The sequence below is a fragment of the Balaenoptera borealis genome (assembly GCF_965194805.1).
Source record: "Balaenoptera borealis genome assembly, chromosome: 15".
Taxonomy (NCBI): Eukaryota; Metazoa; Chordata; class Mammalia; order Artiodactyla; family Balaenopteridae; genus Balaenoptera; species Balaenoptera borealis.
Window position 1 is genome coordinate 56,151,102 of NC_138871.1, and position 18,905 is coordinate 56,170,006.

Below are 18,905 nucleotides of genomic sequence, written 5' to 3' on the forward strand. Positions count from 1 at the left end.
CAAATGAAAAATAAGGAACCATGGTAAGGTAAAAGTTTATTAACAATCAGTAAATAAGTAGCTTTGTTTTTATTGACATTTACTTTTGTACCCAATAACTTATTTATTTGAATGAATTTTCATTTGGAGTTGCTCTTAAACCTGACAAAGTAAAAGTGTGTTTAGGGAAAGGGAAAGAATTTACTTCCTTCTTGTGCTAAAACAAAAAACAAACAAACAAAAAACCCTTAGTGATAACAGCTTGGTAAGTAAATTATTATTTGGGAAATGAAGATATTGGTAGAGGCTTAACCTTTACTCCGTTGAGGTTACACATAATTAATTTCCTGGCAATTGAGTTTTGATAATTTTCTGGGAATTTTGCTTCATATATTGGTTTTAAATGTATTTCACATTTAAAATGTGAAATTAGTTGCTTTGTGTTTGAAGGTGACATAATTTCTTGAGGCCAGCGATGAGTCATTCAGTTAATGTAAGAAAACAGTTAATTAACAGTAATAAATGTCCCCAGTCGTCTAAGGGAGTTGAGTGTGACACAGTTTACCTCAAGTCAGTCACAAGTAGGTTGTCCGCTGAGTGAATTTTCTATAGGATATTTTGATTCTCCAGCTAGCTTTCTATCCATATCACCAGTTTGTTTCAAAACTATTTTAACCCCTCCTCTGATGGTGGATATTCAGGGACTGAAATCAATTTGAACGGTAACCTGACTAAAACGTGATTAGGAAGGCAGTTCTTAAAAACAATATACTCTGGTAATGCATTCTAGATCCATAGGAACCTGCTTCCTGAATTACGTGTAATTTGGAATTTTTATTCTACTGCTCCTTTCCTAGGGCACACCGTAGTGCCAAGCAACTACTAGGTACTTAATAGATCTTTTTTCCAAATGACTGAATGAAACCTACTGAAGCAAATAGTAAGAGAGTTGATAATACCTCTATCATGAACCGATCAAACCAAATGTATGTCTGAGCATTTAGGACAGGCACCTTGAAATAATGCCTTTAATTTATTAAGCAAGAGCTTTGGTGTCAATCTACGTTTTTGTTCTCTCTCTGTCACTTGTTAAGTTGTATATAACCTTGGGTAAATTATTTAATTTCTCTCCCTGCCATCTCTTTTTGCTAGATTAAAAATAGTGTGAAAGTTATTCCTTCATTTAGCTCTTGAGTATCTAAGCAGTTATTTTAATGTTTTTGTCAGACTGCTCCATAAGATTAAGCTTCATGTAGAGTGAATTTATGTTCTAATTACTGATCTTTTTAGATCATCTTTTTTAATAAAAACCTTATTTCTGTTCTGAATTTTGGTTTGTTGGCTATGATTGGGAGGCTTTTTAGTTAGTTTATTTATTTCTCTCTCTCTAGGCTCATTCCTTTCTAGCAGAGAAACTAGATTAAATAGTGGCATCTTGGATCTTCCATCCACAGTGATACTGGGGATATCACAGATCTGGTCACCTAGTTAGTAATCAGCCTGGTTGATAGAGTCTCCCTTGGACCCATGGCTTTTCCTACTGCTTTAGCCCCAAGCAGCTCTGGCAGTAGCCTTTACAACCTTTCATGGGAGAGGAAGCCACTGAAATTCCCTGTTTCCTGGGAGGTAGGCAAGTTACCCTACAGGAACTGACTTCCTGGTCATTACTTCTGCTTCTAGAGCTAGAACCCAGCAGATCTCCGGTATCAGCTATTGACTTAAAACAAATAGACTGCCAATTATTTCTCCAGCAAAAATGGGTTTATTCCAGATCAACAAAGAACTGCAATTTGCAAAGTGAACAACCTTACTAGAACAGAAGGTCTGCATAGGAATTTGGAAGAATTTTTAAGGTTAGATTCAAGTAGGAGGGCTGGAGCCAGGACGTAGGGGACCTTTCCAACTGGAAGATTTGATCAAGATGGAAAATGAGTTAGCTCAAGATTTCTTAATAGTCAAGAGCCATTGTAAGTTCAGGCAAGGAAGGGTGATGCCTGGCGAGGTGGCCCACTCTGATCCCAGACCTGCCTGCCTTCTCGGATTGGTTGACTTTGCTAGAAGCTCTGTGTGCCAGCTCAGGGAGGCCCGGGACAGCGTTGTGGAGGAGGAGCATTATTGAACTAGTATTTGTTGTACTAGTATTTCAGTGCACTTGATAGAAAAATAAGGAAATAGGAAAGTGTCCCTCATCTCCTGCAGTTCCTTTTCCCCTTTCGTTTTTCTTACATAGTGAATTCCTACAGGAATACTTAACCTTCATCTGAAGCATTATCTGTAAGCCAGTCCTTCACTGCCAGTGGTCCTGTGGTGGGGAAGAAAATATTAGTAAATGAAACCCACAGATAACCTTAGATCAAGTAGTCTTTCCTTTTTTCACCTCTGTGACTCCAGCTTTTTCTTGCATGGTTAGATCACAGAAAGGTGACTTTGCTTTAATTCTCTCTTTGTTTTTTTCTCTGCTCACCCATTGTGGTGTAAATTAACCCAAATATACTTAAAAGACAATGAAAAATGAGCAAAAAAAGGCAGTAATCCATAACTGTATCATTAGCACTTAAATAACAACTCCTAGGGATTTAGATTTCAGCTTTTGACTGGGCAACTGTGTGAGGATTATACCACATTGGCAATGTTAGTAGTATACTAGAGAAATTATTCTGTGAAACAGATGCATTTATCATAATTTTTAAAAGATACAAACCCAGTGATTGGGAAGTAACTTCAGTAATGTAAGTAACGTAAGTGTGGGAGGATTATTTTTATTATAAAAAATTCAAACATAGAAATGAATTTTTTATTATGAAAATTTTCAAACATAAATTACAAACATATAAAGTGTATTAAAATTTCAAACATATATATATATACACACACACACGTATATGTGTATGTATGTGTGTGTGTGTGTGTATGTATATATATATGTAGAGAGAGAGAGAGAATAATGTGATGAACCACCTTTATCCATCACCCAGATTCAGCAGTTGCCTTGCCACACTTGCTTCATCTATCCCTTTCATTGTCCTTTGCTGAAGTATTACAAAGTACATCCCTGAAATGTTATTTTTACCCCTATGCACCTCAGCGTGCCTCTCTAAAAAATACACTTTCTTCTATGTCCGCAATGCCATTGGCACATCCTATAAATAATTCCTTGGTGTCATATAATATCTAATATATACATAACTATCTGTCTTATTTCAAAGTATCTTTTTTTAAATTTGTTTTTTTCAAGTTGGAATCTAAACAAGGTTCACACTTTGCATTTGGTTGTTCTGCCTTTGAATCTTTTTTAATTTTGTGGTTCAGTCTGTTGATGGCTGGTTTTTATGGCTGAGGGAGCTGAGGGGGAAGAAGCAGGAACAAGGTGATAGACTTTAAGCCAGGCTAAAAGGAAACCTTTAAAATTACAGGGCCTGCTGGGAGTAGGGAGATTTGGTTGTAACATTTGGGGCTGAAATAATGTTTTTTAGGCCCATGTCAAACTTAAAAAAATGCCTCCTTCAAAGTAGTATTATTTATGTATATTTTGTTCTATACAAGACATAAACAACTAAATTTGAGTTGCGATTTGGAATGTTAGTCAGAAACTGAAGTTGTCTATCTTAACACCAAACTAAAATAAAGAAAAAAAAGTCCCCATCAGAAACTAACATAACATTGTAAATCAATGATACTTCAATTAAAAAAAAACAAACCCACATGTTTCTAAGAGCTCTAATTCTCTCTACAAATTAGAAATCAGTTATCTGTCTGCAGACTGTCTTCTTCAATTTAAAAAAGAGAGAGTATTTTTCCTTTGGACTTTACCTCTTTATTTTCGTATTAATTTTAGTTAAATCCAATTATGATCCTTCTAAAATAATTGTGCCTATCTAACATTAAATACGCTATTTCTTAGGATAATGTTATATAACTGTATATTAGGGCGTAAGATGAAAATTTTTTTTAAAGTCACATGTTTTTAAGCACTCTAGAATAACAATTAACATAGTACAGCAGAATCTCACTGACAGTAATGTCCAAATAACTTTAAAATGTTTAAGGTTCTTTCCAAATAACTTGCTTTATTAATTCTCCATGGGATGTGGATGAAAATTTTATTTGCGATAGGCCACACTTGAGAAAGCTAAAATGATTACTAAAATACACTTTCAAAAATGTGTATATGAATATGTATAATCTCTATAACTGTAGAATATAAACTACAGTAAACTATAAGGTTATGTTCTGCTTGTTGGAAATCTTGAATTTTGCAATATAGAACATTGGTGAGAGTTTGATTAACCTTCAGAACATTTTGGGTGTGGGTGCAGGCCTAGGTATTAAAGCTCATTTGCAGACAAGACACATGCTCTTCATGCTTTTGTAAGAAATGGAATCTATAATAGCTACAAATGCTAAGACCCATCATAAAGAAGAAAGTAGGTGAAAAGTGGAAAGTGAGACATTTTTTAGTTTCCCTCCCTCCGAATGTAAGGATGTTTATTCTTTCCTAACGGTGTTAATGTATATCAATAGTTTATGCTTTTACTTTTTGGTACCGGATAATTCCAAATGTTTGCTTTATATATGCCTTTTAGGTGCCCTAATTTGAGTCTGCAGAAGCTACCGGAAGAGTGGTTATGGAATGTTTTAGAGGAAATTAGATGCAGTGATCCTTCATCTAAACTCTGTGCTACAAGACGCAGTGCTGGAATTCCTTTCTACATACAGGTAGGTACTTATCTATAGGATCATAGCTGAGGGCTTTGTTTGTTTGTTTGTTTTTGGTCTGTTGATAGTAGTGTATTCTAACCCCCCTGACATGTGAGCATATTGCATAAGGGACATTTCTGATTCTCTATAGTACATTTCACAAGTACTATAGCATTTGTGATTTTGTTTTAATGTGTGGACAGTGTGTTCCTGTGACAGATCTCTTCTTGGAACAAACCCTCTAAGAGGTCAGTCTTGTAATATGAACAGAGGGTGGTAGAGATTTCCGTCTGTGTGTGAAGTAGGAAGACATCGCTGTGGTGCATTCATTGCTCACTTCCAGGAAGTGCGCATGCTGCCCTTTTTTTTTTTTCTCAGTTAGAAAAAATATTCTTCCTTTCATGTCAAAGACCCTTAAGACTCTGTAGGCAACCAGTGTTAACAATTTCTTTTGACTCCTTCTATAAAATATCCATGCATAAAATAATCCTAATCCTAATAGTAGCTAACTTTTATAAGTGGTTATTTCACATATATTATCTCATTTAATCCTTCCTCAAGGCCTACGAGGTAGGTCCTATGATCATCCGTATATTGTGGATGAAGAAACTGGACCTTAGAGAGGTTAGGTAAGTGATTTGCTAATGGCCACAGGGATAGTAAGAGCAGCACTAAGACTTGAGCCCAGGCACCCTCTGCTGGGTGTGTGTGTGTGTGTGTGTGTGTGTACGTGTTTTCTTTTTTAACACAGATGAAAGCATACTCCACACACTGTTTTGTCTCTTGCTTTTTTTCCACTTAATTTAGATTACTTCATATCAGCATAAAGATATGAAGATTGCTTAAAGATTGCTTCATATCAGCATACTCAGATATTGCTACTTGATAAGAAAATATTTTATTTCCACAGTGTTGAAATTAAGAGGCTGTCACCATTGTGAATCCAAAGAATGAAAACCAAGTCCTCATGATACTAAATCAGACCCGACCTGAATGATCTTTGTTTAATATTCAGGAAGATAAAATCTAGGAATGGGGTGGTGTAAAAAAAAGCGATGAAAATAAGTGAAATGAAGTCTGTTTTTTAGTGCCCCAACATTTTTTCCTTCCCTTTCTTATGCCTCCCTCAAATTCCCAGAGTCATGATTTTTATGACAACGGGCACCAGTCGTGGAGGTTGATTTGGCATAGAGATCACCGAGGTGGTTCTGCTGGGTAGATTTTGGTGACCTTCAGAAATCGACTCCTCTCTGATCTGACCCATTCTGGACCAGTGTGGGTCATTCTCCTGCCTCTGAGTTATTCTGACCTAGTGTGTTTTTGCCTCATATGTCTGTCTGAGGACATGTGTTAATGCAACAGCAAGGTTTGGTTGCATCTTTGTGCTGTGTGCCTCCATCTCTGGTTCCCAACTAGTACTACATATTGGTCATAGTGATAGAGGGGTCAGGACTGCACCTTCTTAGCCCAGCCTTGGGAAGAATGTCATAACTATGCACAGCTCTTGGGGAAAAAGAACTATTGTTCCCAGGAGACACATTAGTAATCATATATAGCTTTCTTATTTGTTTTAGTTGAATAAAATCTAAATTATCAGAAAAATCTGCTCAGAGAGGCCCCATTTTCCCTAGCATAACTTACCAATAAAGTAATGTTCTTGTTCTGGTGGAAACCTCTGCTTGGTGTTAGCTATGGAGAAAAACTCCCCATTACTCCCAGTCCTATACAGCCACTAATCTATTTTCTGTCTCTATATAAATGGAATCATATAATATGTTGTCTTTGTGTCCTCTTTCACTTAGCATCATGTTTCAAGGCTCATCCATATTGTAACATGTATCAGTACTTCATTCCTTTCTATTGCCTCAAGTGGTTTGATGTTCCTATTTTTATGTTTATTGAATACTGGCAAAATGTTAGACACAAAATAAATAAGCACCTCTTGAATATTCAAATATAGGACCCCCTTTGAAGTTTGTAGTATTTCCTTTTGTCCCATGGAGTTTCCAGTGCTACAGTTTGATAGTCCTCCAGGTAGACTCTTGTGAAGAATTAAATAACTGATCAATCTCCAGGGAGTTTCCAAATCCTTACAAGAAATTTAATCCAGAGGTTTTTTGTTTTTCAAGTAAAGAGAAGTTTCTTGTTGGATAAATTTGTTATTAAAACTGACGTGCTTATTGTGTCTGAGACCTGCTACCCAATTATGGTCTTAGAAGATTTGTCAACAAGAGCCATTTTCAACCTCTTAGAATTACATAGTTAATAAGCAAACTGGAGGTGACCTTAGAGATGCTGTGATATCACCACCTAATTTTACAGACGAAGAATCTGAGGGATGGAGAGGTTAAGCTGCTTGCCCAAGGCCACGTGGCTTAACTAGCTCAACACCACATGTTTTTATAAAGGAGATTTTGCATTGGGGAATCAATTCTGGGAAGTAGCAAACAGGTGTATATAAAATAATAGTCCTGATAATTTCTGTCTTGTTTTTCCATAGGCACTGTTGGCATCTGAACCTAAGAAAGGCAAAATGGATTTGTTGAAAATAACAATGAAAGAGTTAATCTCTTTGGCTGGACCTACAGATGACTCACAGAGCACAGTCCCTAAGGTAATAATGGAAATATACAAACCCTGCTAGGAAGGCAGTGGTTTTAAATCTTTGCTGTACTTAAAAAGAAAAAAAAAAATTTGCTGAAGGTACAGAACTCTTGAGGATAAGACAGACATTTGAAGCTTATTCAGAGGGGTTTTGGTTTGGTTTGGTTTGGTTTTTCCAGTCCACAAAATAAACCATTGCTTTAGTTGATATAGATTGACCAAGATGATCTGTTTTTAAACTGTGGTGAAAACATTCAATTTAGACAAGATATTTTGTAATATTACAACTGTATCTAAAAATTTAAAAACGAATGTGCTATCACCTTCAAATTTCATGTGTGCTTCCTTGAGTCGATGTATATTTTATGATTTGGCAGTTGGATCTTTCCCTAAAATGTAGTGTCTGGCTTTGGGTATATTCATATCTTAATTTTAGCTAATACTTACTCCTTTTTTTGTCACTGCTAACGTTGAGTTAAGTATGTACTTATGTGTGTGTATGAATTTGGGTTAAGTGTTCCTCACAGCTTCAGTCCGCTCCATGGTAGTGCATACCTGTCAGATACTTCTTGTCTAGGCTTTCTCAGCAAATGCTTCATAGTGGGATGTTCCTACCCACCTGTGGGAGGCCCATGCTAGGTCAGAGAACAGACTGAGAGCTGAAGTTTACAGTCAAGTACAGTAAGTACATATGGTTTTATGTCAGAGCCTGTGGGAGGTATTAAAGGGAAGCCCATGGGCCAGAATGTGGACCGGTGGGAAAGGATAGGGTTTATTAACACATGTCACATAGTGGCCTGTGACTATACGATGTGAAATTTCTTTAAAAATTTTAAATAAAAAGTTACTGATCACTTTTCAGAAATGATCATTTTATTTTCCCCAAAAAAGTGTGAAAAATATAATTGGCTCCATTTTCTTAGACTATCACTTTAAAAAAAATACCATTGTTTAATAAGAACATCTGAAAATAGTGAAATTTGGTTTTAAAGAGTACTTTAAATTATTACCTTACTCTGCTTCAAGGTCATTAATTACCACTAGTGATCATTTTTATTAAATTGGTAAAAATTTAATATTTTATCTCTGACCAGTCTTCTAGGTGTTGGATGATGATTTGCTTTCCTTCTCCCCTCCCATGGTTTACTTCTGTATTATTTTTTTATTATCTGTGAAATATTTCAGCATGTAAAAATGTACAGTGAATAACCAACATCTATGAAATCAGTTCCAAGTTTAAGAAGTAAAACGTTACAGATACAGTTGCATACACTGTAGATTCCTCCATATTCTGTTTCCCTTTGGTCCTCCTCATCTGTAATCATTAAACCAAATCATTTCGTGCATTTTTTTCATTCTTTTAAGAGCTTTTTTGTTTTTTTTTACATGAATTGTGTTATCTACACATTGTTTTATAGTTTGGGTTTTTTTCAGTCAACATTTTTTAAAATTAGTGAGCTCCAAGTTCATTTTAATTTCCAAGCAGAGTTTCATTGTATACAAATGTTTCCCTTTCTGCCTGGTGTGAAATTTGTGTTTCCCGGTTTTCTTTTGCATTTCTCTGATAACTGGCTAGCTTTAACATCTTTCCATGTATTTATTAGGCTTTAGTATGACTTCTGTGAATTGCCTATTTAAAGACTTTGGCTACCTTTAATTTGGTTATTTGTCTTTGTTTTGCAGGAGTTGGGTTTTTTGTTGTTTTAAAATTATTTTCCTGATTTTTCTTCCTTTTTGGTTCTTTGAATTACACGTATCTTCTCCTAGTCTATCACTTCTTTTCACTTTGCTTATTATTCTGTTATTGCCTGGAAGTTTTAAATTTTAATAAAATGGAATATGTCAGCCTTTTCTTTTATGGTTTGTGCATTTGGATCTCATTTAAGAAAGCCTTCCATACCCCAGGGTCAGAAAGATATTTTATATTTTCTTTATATAATACATCCTTTCCTCTTGTACTATCGTACTGACACTACTTCTCTCATGTACTATTTCTGTCGATACGCATGTCTGTTTCTGTGCTCTATTCTGTTAGTCTATTAGTCTGTCCCTGGGCCCAAATCACTATTTTAATTACTGTATTTTTTTAAATAAGTTTTGATATCTGGTAGGGTGAATCTCCTTTTTTTTTTCCTTCAGAATTACCTTGGCAATATTTGTCCCATTGCTCTTCCATATAAGTTTTAGAATCAGCTTGTTAAGTTCAACCAGAAAGCCCTTTTTAAATTTTGGGTGGAATTTAAATTTATTGATTTATTTGGGGAAAATGACTTGTTTTTTTGATACTGAATCTTCCAGTCCATGTTCATGGCTTTATTTTTCCACTTATTCAGATCTTCCTTAATGTTTTTCATTACATTTAAAAATAATTTCCCATAAAAGTCTTACAGATCTTTTGTGAAATGTTCAGCAACCTACGTAAATTGCTGTAATTCAACTGATGACTTGTCTGTAAATTTTTCGAATTTACTTTATAGGTAATCATATCCTTAGTAATGCTAAATTTGCTTTACTCTTCTAATTCTTTAAAAAAATTTTCTTGTTCTTCTGGCTGGCACTTGTAGTACAGTTTTGTATAGAAATAGAGATAGCAGACATCCTTATGTTGTTTCTGATATTTGCTGTAGGTTTTAACGTCTCTTATCAAGGAAACCAAATTTTATTGAATGCTTTCAAGCATTTTTGAGATAAATGTTTTCTTCTAGAATTTGCAAACATCATGAATTATATTGACTTTTTAATATAATACGATCTTTGCCTACAGAGAATGAACTCCCAACTTTGAAATGATAGATTTTTTTACACATTGCTAGATTCACCTAAAAATTTGAAAAAAAATTTTTCTTCACATATTTTCACTGGATTCATAAGTGAGATTAACCTGTGGTTTTCCTTTTTCATGCTGTACCTGTCCTCATTTTTATGTAAAAGTTTTTTATTGAATTATAACAAACATACAAAGATGTGTACAAATAATATGTTTGCCTCCACAAAGTGAACACATTTCTATAACCAGCAAGAAACAGAACATTTTAGCACCTGAAAGCCCACTCATACTCCCTTCTAATTGCACCTTTTCCCCAAATGTAACCACTAGCTTAGTTTTAACACCATAGCTTTACCTGTTTTTTTAAAATTTCACATGAATGTAACCATACATTAGATACTCTTTGGATATGATTTCTTTTGATGAACATTAAGTTTACAACATCCATCAATGTTGTGAATTATTCATTTTCATTGCTATGTAATAGTATACAGTTTATTTATCCATTCTTCTGTTGATGAACATTTGGGTGGTTTTAAATTTGGGGTTATTAAGAACAGTACATTTAAGAACATTCTTTGACAAGCCTAATGGTGAACAAATATGTACATTTCTTTTGAGTAGATACTTAGGAGTGGTTATTGAGTATGTGTATGTTGAGCTTTAATAGATACTACCATTTCTCAAAGTAGTTGTCCCTACCTTATTTTGATAGCCAGGTGGTACTGGACTGATAAAATAAACTTGGGCATCTTCTCTTAACAGTTTAAATAAGATTGGGATTATCTATTCTTTGAATATTTGGTAGAATTCGTCCATAAAATCATGTGGGTCTTTGTGTGTGTCTGTGTGTGTGTTATTTTGGTGGGTTTGGTGTCTTGCTTTCTTTTTGGTCTGTGAGTGGGATTTTTAACTATTGATTTTCTTTATATAATGGTAATATCTATATAGCTTTTCCATTTCTCCTTGAATTTGTTTTGATTAGTTCTGTTTTCTAGGAAATTGTTCATTTTGCCTTAATTTTTCTAATTGACTAGGGTAGAAATATTTTTGTTTTATTCTCTGATGTACCTTTAGTCATGTTCTCTTTGGTATTCATGTTATTGCATATTTTCTTCTCTCTCTTGGTTAGTCTCATCAGAGGTTTGTTTCTATTTCAAAGAATCACCTTTTGGTTTTGTTAATGCTCATAGTTATGTCATTGATGTTTTAAAATTTTCTACTCTTTTAAATTTTATTTCTCTATTTTGAGTTTATTGTTCTTTTTCTGTCATCTTAATTGGACGTTTTTTCCAATTCATTTTTTTATTAAAGTAGAGTTGATTTACAGTGTTGTGTTAATTTCTGCTCTACAACAGTGATTCAGTTATACATATATATACATTCTTTTTTATTTTCTTTTCTATTATGGTTTATCACAGGATATTGAATATAGTCCCCTGTGCTATACAGTAGGACCTTGTTTTTATCCATTTGGTATATAATGGTTTGCCTTTTTTTTTTAATAGACGCCATTTAAGGTGTACATTTCTTTTATGTTCCACTTAAATGCATCGCACAAGCGTCAGTGTGTAGCATCTTCGTTATTGTTCAGCTGTAAATATTAAAAATTTTTTTCTTTGACCAGTGTTTTAAAATGTGTCAGTTTTAAAAGTAAGCAAAGAAACTGATTCCTAACCTAATTCCACTATGATCAGAGCATAATCTGTAAGAAATTAATTTTTTGGTATTTGTTGAGGCTTTATGGCTAGGTTTGAGGTCATTTTAAAAAATAAATGTTTCATGTGTGCTTGGAAAGACTGTATTGTCTCTGTTTGCTAGGTGCAGGATTCTACATAGGTCCATTGGATCAAACTTTTGTATTGCATTGTTCAAATCTTGCTTACTTAAGAAAATTGATTTATCAATCATTAGGCATGTTTTATTATAATCTATTTTATTTGTGAATTATCCATTTCTTCTTATAATTTGGTAATTTTTTTGTTTGGAGGCTATGCTACTGGATATGTACAGATTTGGAATTACCACAGTCTTCAACCTACAACTGATTTTGAACTTTTTATTCTAGGTTCATGCTTTAAATATCCTTAGAGCCTTGTTCAGAGATACACGTCTGGGAGAAATTATCATCCCTTACGTTGCTGATGGAGCTAAGGCTGCAATTCTGGGCTTTACATCACCAGTCTGGGCAGTAAGTGCATTTGCTATTTATTTTCATTGACTTAATTACACCTCTGAGTAGGTTTTAATAAACTAACCTTTCACTGGATGATAAAAAATATGTACTGCATTTTATTAAGGAGTTACTCCAAGGGATAAATTCTTGGATCAAGCTACATTTTGACCCTTGGTATTTTATGGTTACATTCTGTCTCCTTTGTTGGCTTATTAGCCATAACTCTTTGTTTTCTTATTTTAGTATTTGCTTTAAAGTTTATAGTATATATCTTTAACATCACAGTCTACCCTCAAGTAATATTTTACCATCTTAAAGTATAAGAACCTAGCAATATGTACTCCCATTTCTCTCCTCCCAATCTTTGTGCTTTTATTATACATTTTACTTTTATGTATATTGTAAACCCACACTACATTGTTATTATTTTTGTTTAAACTGTCAATTATCTTTATTTAAAAACTGACCATTTTAACTGTTTTTAAGTATACAATTCAGTGGCATTAAAAACATTCACAGTGTTGTGCAGTCATCACCACTCTCCATTTTCAGAACTTTTTCATCTTCCCAAACAGAAACTGTACCCATTAAATAGTAACTCCCCACATCCCCCTTCCCCCAGCCCCTGGTAACCTCTCTTCTTCTTTTTGTCTCTATGAATTTGCCTATTCTAGGTACCTCATATAAGTGGAATCATATAATATTTGTCCTTTCATGTCTGGATTGTTTCATTTAGCATAGTGTTTTCAGGGTTCATCCATGTTGTAGCATGTATCATAATTTCATTCCTTTTTAAGGCTGAATGAAATTCCATCGTATGGATATATGACATTTTGTTTATTCTTTCATCTTGTGTTGATGGACACTTAAGCTGTTTCTTTTTGGCTAGGGTGAATAATGCTGCAGTGAACATTGGTGTACAAGTATCTGTTTGAGTCCCTGCTTTCGATTCATTTGTGTATATCATATAGTAATTCTGTATTTAATTTTTTGAGGAACTGTCAAACTGTGTTCCACAGTGGCAGCACCATTTTATACTCCCATTAGAGTTCCATTTTCTTCACATCCTCGCCAGCACTTGTTATTTTCTATTTTTTTGGTAACAGCCATCCTAACAGGTGTGAAGTGGTATCTCGTTTGATATTTTGATTGCACTTGATGTTGAGCTGGGAGCAGAATGACTCTGAGTATCTGAATGTGTCTGTTGTGGGCTCTGGGTGTCAGTGTGTTGAGTGAATGCTGGAAATATACTCTATCAAAAGGTGAAAAAAACAGATGCAAAACATGAAAATGGGGGAGGTTAAATGCTGAGTCACTTTTTTTGTTTTCTTTTGTTTTTTTGCAATATGATTACCGTCCAGAAACTTTCTGATTCAGAACTCTAAGATTGTGGGCAATACCCAGTACAGTTTTCACATTAAAGAAAGTAAACTTCCACTTTTTTTTTTTATAATTCCTGGGAGAAACACCATGATTTTATTATTTTTCCTACATCATTGTGCCTTCTAGAATAAAGGAGACTAACCTATGGTTTGTAGGCACTTGACTGTAGTGTTAAAAAAAAAAAAAGACTGGCAAAGGGAGAGGAGAAAAGAAGGTAGACCTTAATATATTACCTGCAGAATGGAGAATTTACTAGAAAGGCAGGCTTTCCAATTAGTGAGCTGCACAAACCAATTCATAACTCTCTGATGAGCCTCTAATTGAGAGTCAGTATATTGCAGCGTAGCCCAAGGCACAGACTCCCAATGTAAAGAGGAATCTTCAAGATTGCCAACTGTTGCCGGGAAAATCGTACATCTTCCTGTAAGAAAGATAAATGTCTGAAATTCTGTCTAGGAGCATTGCCTAACTACTCCTGAGGACATGGTGTTTACCTTTTGCATTTACAGGAAAACGAAGCAATACCTGTATACTGTCAGGAGAGGTAGATAGGAATGTGGCTTGACCATCAGGAAGAGTAGAGATCATAAAGCTGATTGCCAGAAATGTCAGTATTGTTTTCTTTAAGCCATTCATTCCAGATGAACAGAGAAATGTTCTGTATGAAAGGGCTTTCAGAGAGTGAAACCTGGTGACTTTTCCAACTTTAGGAAAACTGAAAGTATCAGAAATGAATGGATCTTTTTTTAAAAGTCTTTTTTGGAGACCTTTTAAACAGTAACACATGGGCACTGCAGAAAGTCTGAAAATACAAGCATAAAAGGAAAAGGAAAAGTCACCGGTTTAACTACCATACAGATATAATAATCTTTAGCATTCGAATGTGTTTTCTTTCTCTTTTTTCTATGTGGCTTTTATGTGTGTGTAGTACTCATATGCACACATAATCTATAAAAGCCTGCACAAATATATATAAGTGCTTATGTATAGTTTTATTTGGGGGGAATCTTCCCTTTTAACACGTGTTTTTTGTTTTGTTTTGTTTTTTTTTAAACCACCACCCCACCCCTGCAAAGCTTTTTTTTTAAACGGCTCTGATGTCCTGCTAGCCATCTTTTTTTTTTCTTTTTTTTTTTTTTTTTTTAAATTTATTTTATTTATGGCTGTGTTGGGTCTTCGTTTCTGTGCGAGGGCTTTCTCCAGTTGTGGCAAGCGGGGGCCACTCTTCATCGCGGTGCGCGGGCCTCTCGCTATCGCGGCCTCTCTTGTTGCGGAGCGCAGGTTCAGCAATTGTGGCTCACGGGCCCAGCCGCTCCGCGGCATGTGGGATCTTCCCAGACCAGGGCTCGAACCCGTGTCCCCTGCATTGGCAGGCGGATTCTCAACCACTGCGCCACCAGGGAAGCCCTAACACGTGTTTTAAAGGAATCTTTTTTGTTTCTATTCAGTTTGTTTGCTTTACCAGAGAAAATAAACATCACAGCTATAATGGTCCATACTCTGACTTAAATATATCAATTGTTCTGTTTCCTTCCTTATAAAAAACCTAATCTAAGATACGCCAGAACCATGGCAACATACTCAATGAATGTGAAGAAGTCTTCATTTTACAAAACAATTAACCGTAGCATTCTGTGTGAAGTTGTTTAAAGAGTGGTTTTTCCTGACTGTGTGTGAAATATGGTTTGATTTACAGAAATCTGATTTGTACACATCTTCTCAGGAATATATCTTGTACCTAAAGGTGACTCCATCTGTACTTTTGGCTTAATTGTTTTTCCTGGTAAGTTAGAGGAAAAAAAAAAAAGTAAAATAAGCTTAATTTTAATTTTGCAGTGAAGGAACATTTTCCAGGAAGCATTCATGTGTATATTAATTGTTTGTACAGAGTCCTCAATCTTTGTATTGAGACCACACAAATCTCTCAGTCTTTGCCACCTATTAGGCATTTTTAAAAGCCAGGGGAAATGTATTGTTGTAAATATATATAAGACATTAGGCATACCTACTGGTTACAGACAATATTAAACACTAGAAATACAAGGATAAGTAAGACATAATCATAATAGTGACTGTCTTATTGACTATTTTCCATGTGCTTGGTATCATTTACATTGATTATCTCAGTTCATGCTTAGAGCAATCCTGCTAGGTAGATTCTGTTATTAGAATCCCCATTTTACAGATAAAGAGAGGGGAGAGGAGAAATAACTTTGTCCAAGGGCGTACAAGTATTTTTTGTGTGATTCTAGAATCTGTGCTATTATCGGGGAAAGTTTTGGGTATTACAGGAATACGGCGAAGGTGTATCTTACTTACCTTTTAGGGTTTTGACCCTGTCCTTAGAAAACAGAGCTGGAGATATAGCCTGGGTGCTAAGGTTTTATTGAATGGTACAAACCTACAGCAGCAGGAATGAAGGGAAAAGGGAAGTGAGGCAAGAAAAGAGAAGAGACATTATCAAGCAGGCGTTGTAGTTTAACTTGCAGGAAAACTGAGCTGCTTGTCTGGTCATGTGGTGTATCTTCTAGTCGGGCCATGTGAAACTACCGACTCTGGGAACAGTCCCACCTTCTCTCTCTTATTGGTCAAAATTCACCCCTTAGGGCATTAACACAACCTGCGCAGGTGTTGACACAACCCTTGGGCAGCTGCTAGAGAAGCCAGATCCCATGCCCTGTGATGTAGCATCTCATCTGAGTCTGGAAATGGCTGGATGAGCCACAGTCACCATTGGTGTCTGGGGTTTGACACTTGGCTTCCACTGCTGTTGAAAAACCCTGCATGAGAGAGTTTCACAGTAGGGGGATGATGGGCTTTGACTGATGTGGTGAAAAGTGGAGGCTCAATTGTGAGGTGGCAGGAGGGAAGGCGGAAGACCAATCAGGAAGCTATTGTAATAGTTCTGCCAAGTGATGATAGTGGCTCAGAATAGAGAAATATTAGTAAAGATGGTGACAAGTGATAATCTTCAACATATATTTTAGAGATGAAGCTAGTTTAGTTAAAAATTAGGTAACAAACCGTGATTTGTAGATACATATATCTATGGAAACAGAATTTTCTGGGCAAGTTTTGAAAACTGAGACATTTCTGGGCATTTCCTTTTTTATGTTCAACTACCTGATCTTCTTTCCCTGCATCCTCATTGCAGGGTAGGTAACTCATCTTTCCAGCTTGCCCAGAAGCTCCATTGAGTATGCCACCTTAGGGTCCTTCTCAGACCCACACCAGGTTTATATTTCTATCTGGTACATCTTACTTTGCTTCCCTCAGGCCAGCTCTGGTTTACAGTATGCAATGGGTTTGAGGAAGAAAAAGAGCCTTTCAAATCTTCCCATTAGTGCTGCCATGTGCACTCTATTCCTCTTTCGGCACCGTTGACAGGCCCACTGGTGGTTGTGAGGTTGCCACAAGGGTGCCAGGCTGAGGGCTGTGCGGTGCTGAAACTCAGCCATGCTCTGCTTATTACACTGCATGCCTTTGCGTGGAGCTTTATTCACTCACAGGAAGAGTACTTTTTCCTTAATTCACCTGTAGGTGGTGCGTGGGCTACTAGAAGCTCCGTCTCTTCTTTTCTCATGGGATAAGTGTCTTGCTACTTTGGAGGAAAGTTACCCTGAATTCCAGACAGGGCTGGCCCTCCCCTTAATCATAGGACCAGAAATCATAGTACAGTTTTCCTGGATTGCAGATGAGGGACTTGTGACCTGAAGTTTTAAGTGTCTTTTTCGAGGTCCATGGCTAAGAGGTGATGGAAGGCAAATTAGAATCGAAATCCCATTTAATTTTTTCAGAAAGTATTTCTTTCTACTATAAACTGGCACTATGTACACTAGACAAAATATTTCATAATATTATATGCAGATCCCATCTTCAAGGATGTGACTGTCCATAAAGGGTGAAGGTATATGGTGTGTACCACACCACACCACAATAATTGTACCACATAGTGATTGCACATGATAGGTTCTCCATTCATATATTTTAAATATTTGTTAAGGCAGCATTTATGTTATATAAGAAAAGAAATAAATGTATAAGCAAAGTATGTAGTATACATAAGTAGACATATACATATATACACACATACACACACACACTGCTTTGTGAAACATAATTTTCATTTACCTAACTCTTCTGTATCTTACAGAAATCTGTTTGGAAACTCTTTTGTACTACAAAGGAAAGAAAAAGCATATGTAATCAGCTAATAGAAGGGGAAAACTTTGGCAGCAGTTGTCAGTTTGTAGCTGAATACCAAGTCTCTATCAACTGTATGTTGGGGGCTTGATGGGGAAGGTAGTAAGAGAAGAGGTTTTCTGGTGTTTTCCTTGTGATGAGGATTGATTATAGTTGGAGTTATTTGGCAGCCATTCTGTTCTCTCCATTTCTAACTTTATTACCACTTGCTCTTTTCTATTGTTACTTTCCTTTTTACTTGCACTCTCCTTGGTCCTTCCTTCCTAATAAACAGGACTGTTTTCATTGCCATTACTACTATGAGTTTTTCAAAATATACTAGCACTGTATATGAACTTTTTCATTACCCACGTTAAGATTTAACATCAGTGAATCACGTTAGCATTTACTATCCATGTTTTAGGAGTTGATAATGTAGTTTGTCAGTTAGTCACAACCTTTTTCTCAATTGTACTTCTACTTAGTTCCCTCCTCATTAGCTTTATAGTGAACAGGGACAGAAAATATGGATGAAATATTAGAAAATAAAAAGGGGTAACTGAAACAGATGTCCTTGAACTATTAATACTGTCACACAGAAACAAGGACACTCTTCTAGCTTAAGTAACAAGTAGTCTTCATGATAGTTATTTTGCTCTACATTTACAGTAACTTTTAAAAATGTTATGCTGTATAACTTCTACACTTTTAAAACAGAGTATATATATTTCAACATATGGAAATCAATTAATTTAATAACCCGTACAAATAGACTAAAGAACCAAAAACCACATGATCATTTAAGCAGAGGCAAAAAAACAGTTGACACAATCTGACACCATTTCATGTTAAAAACACTCAGTAAACTAGAAATGGAAGGGAACTTTCTCAATCTGATGAAGGGTGTTAATGAAAAATCCATAGCTAACAATGTACTTAATGGTAAAAGACTGAAAGCTTTTCCCCTAAGATCAGGAACAGGACAAGGATATCCACACTTGTCACATCTATTCAACATTGTACTGGAGGTTTTAGGTAGGGCAGTTAGGCAAGAATAAGAAATAATATCAGCCAGATTGGAAAGAAAGATGCAAAACTATTTCTGTTTTTCTTTTT

At 35.5% G+C, this 18,905-nt stretch overlaps 1 protein-coding gene across 4 annotated transcripts in view; it reads left to right on the forward strand.

The window, feature by feature from the left end:
- The window catches only part of THADA (THADA armadillo repeat containing), a 319,657-nt gene that overhangs the window by 74,635 nt on the left and 226,117 nt on the right, over positions 1–18,905 (forward strand). For all 4 annotated transcript variants that reach the window (XM_082357946.1, XM_082357947.1, XM_082357949.1 and 1 more), the window contains 3 exons: positions 4,563–4,695; positions 7,178–7,291; positions 12,117–12,239. In XM_082357946.1, coding sequence (XP_082214072.1) covers positions 4,563–4,695; positions 7,178–7,291; positions 12,117–12,239 — 370 coding nt within the window. The remainder of the gene's footprint in view (positions 1–4,562; positions 4,696–7,177; positions 7,292–12,116; positions 12,240–18,905) is intronic.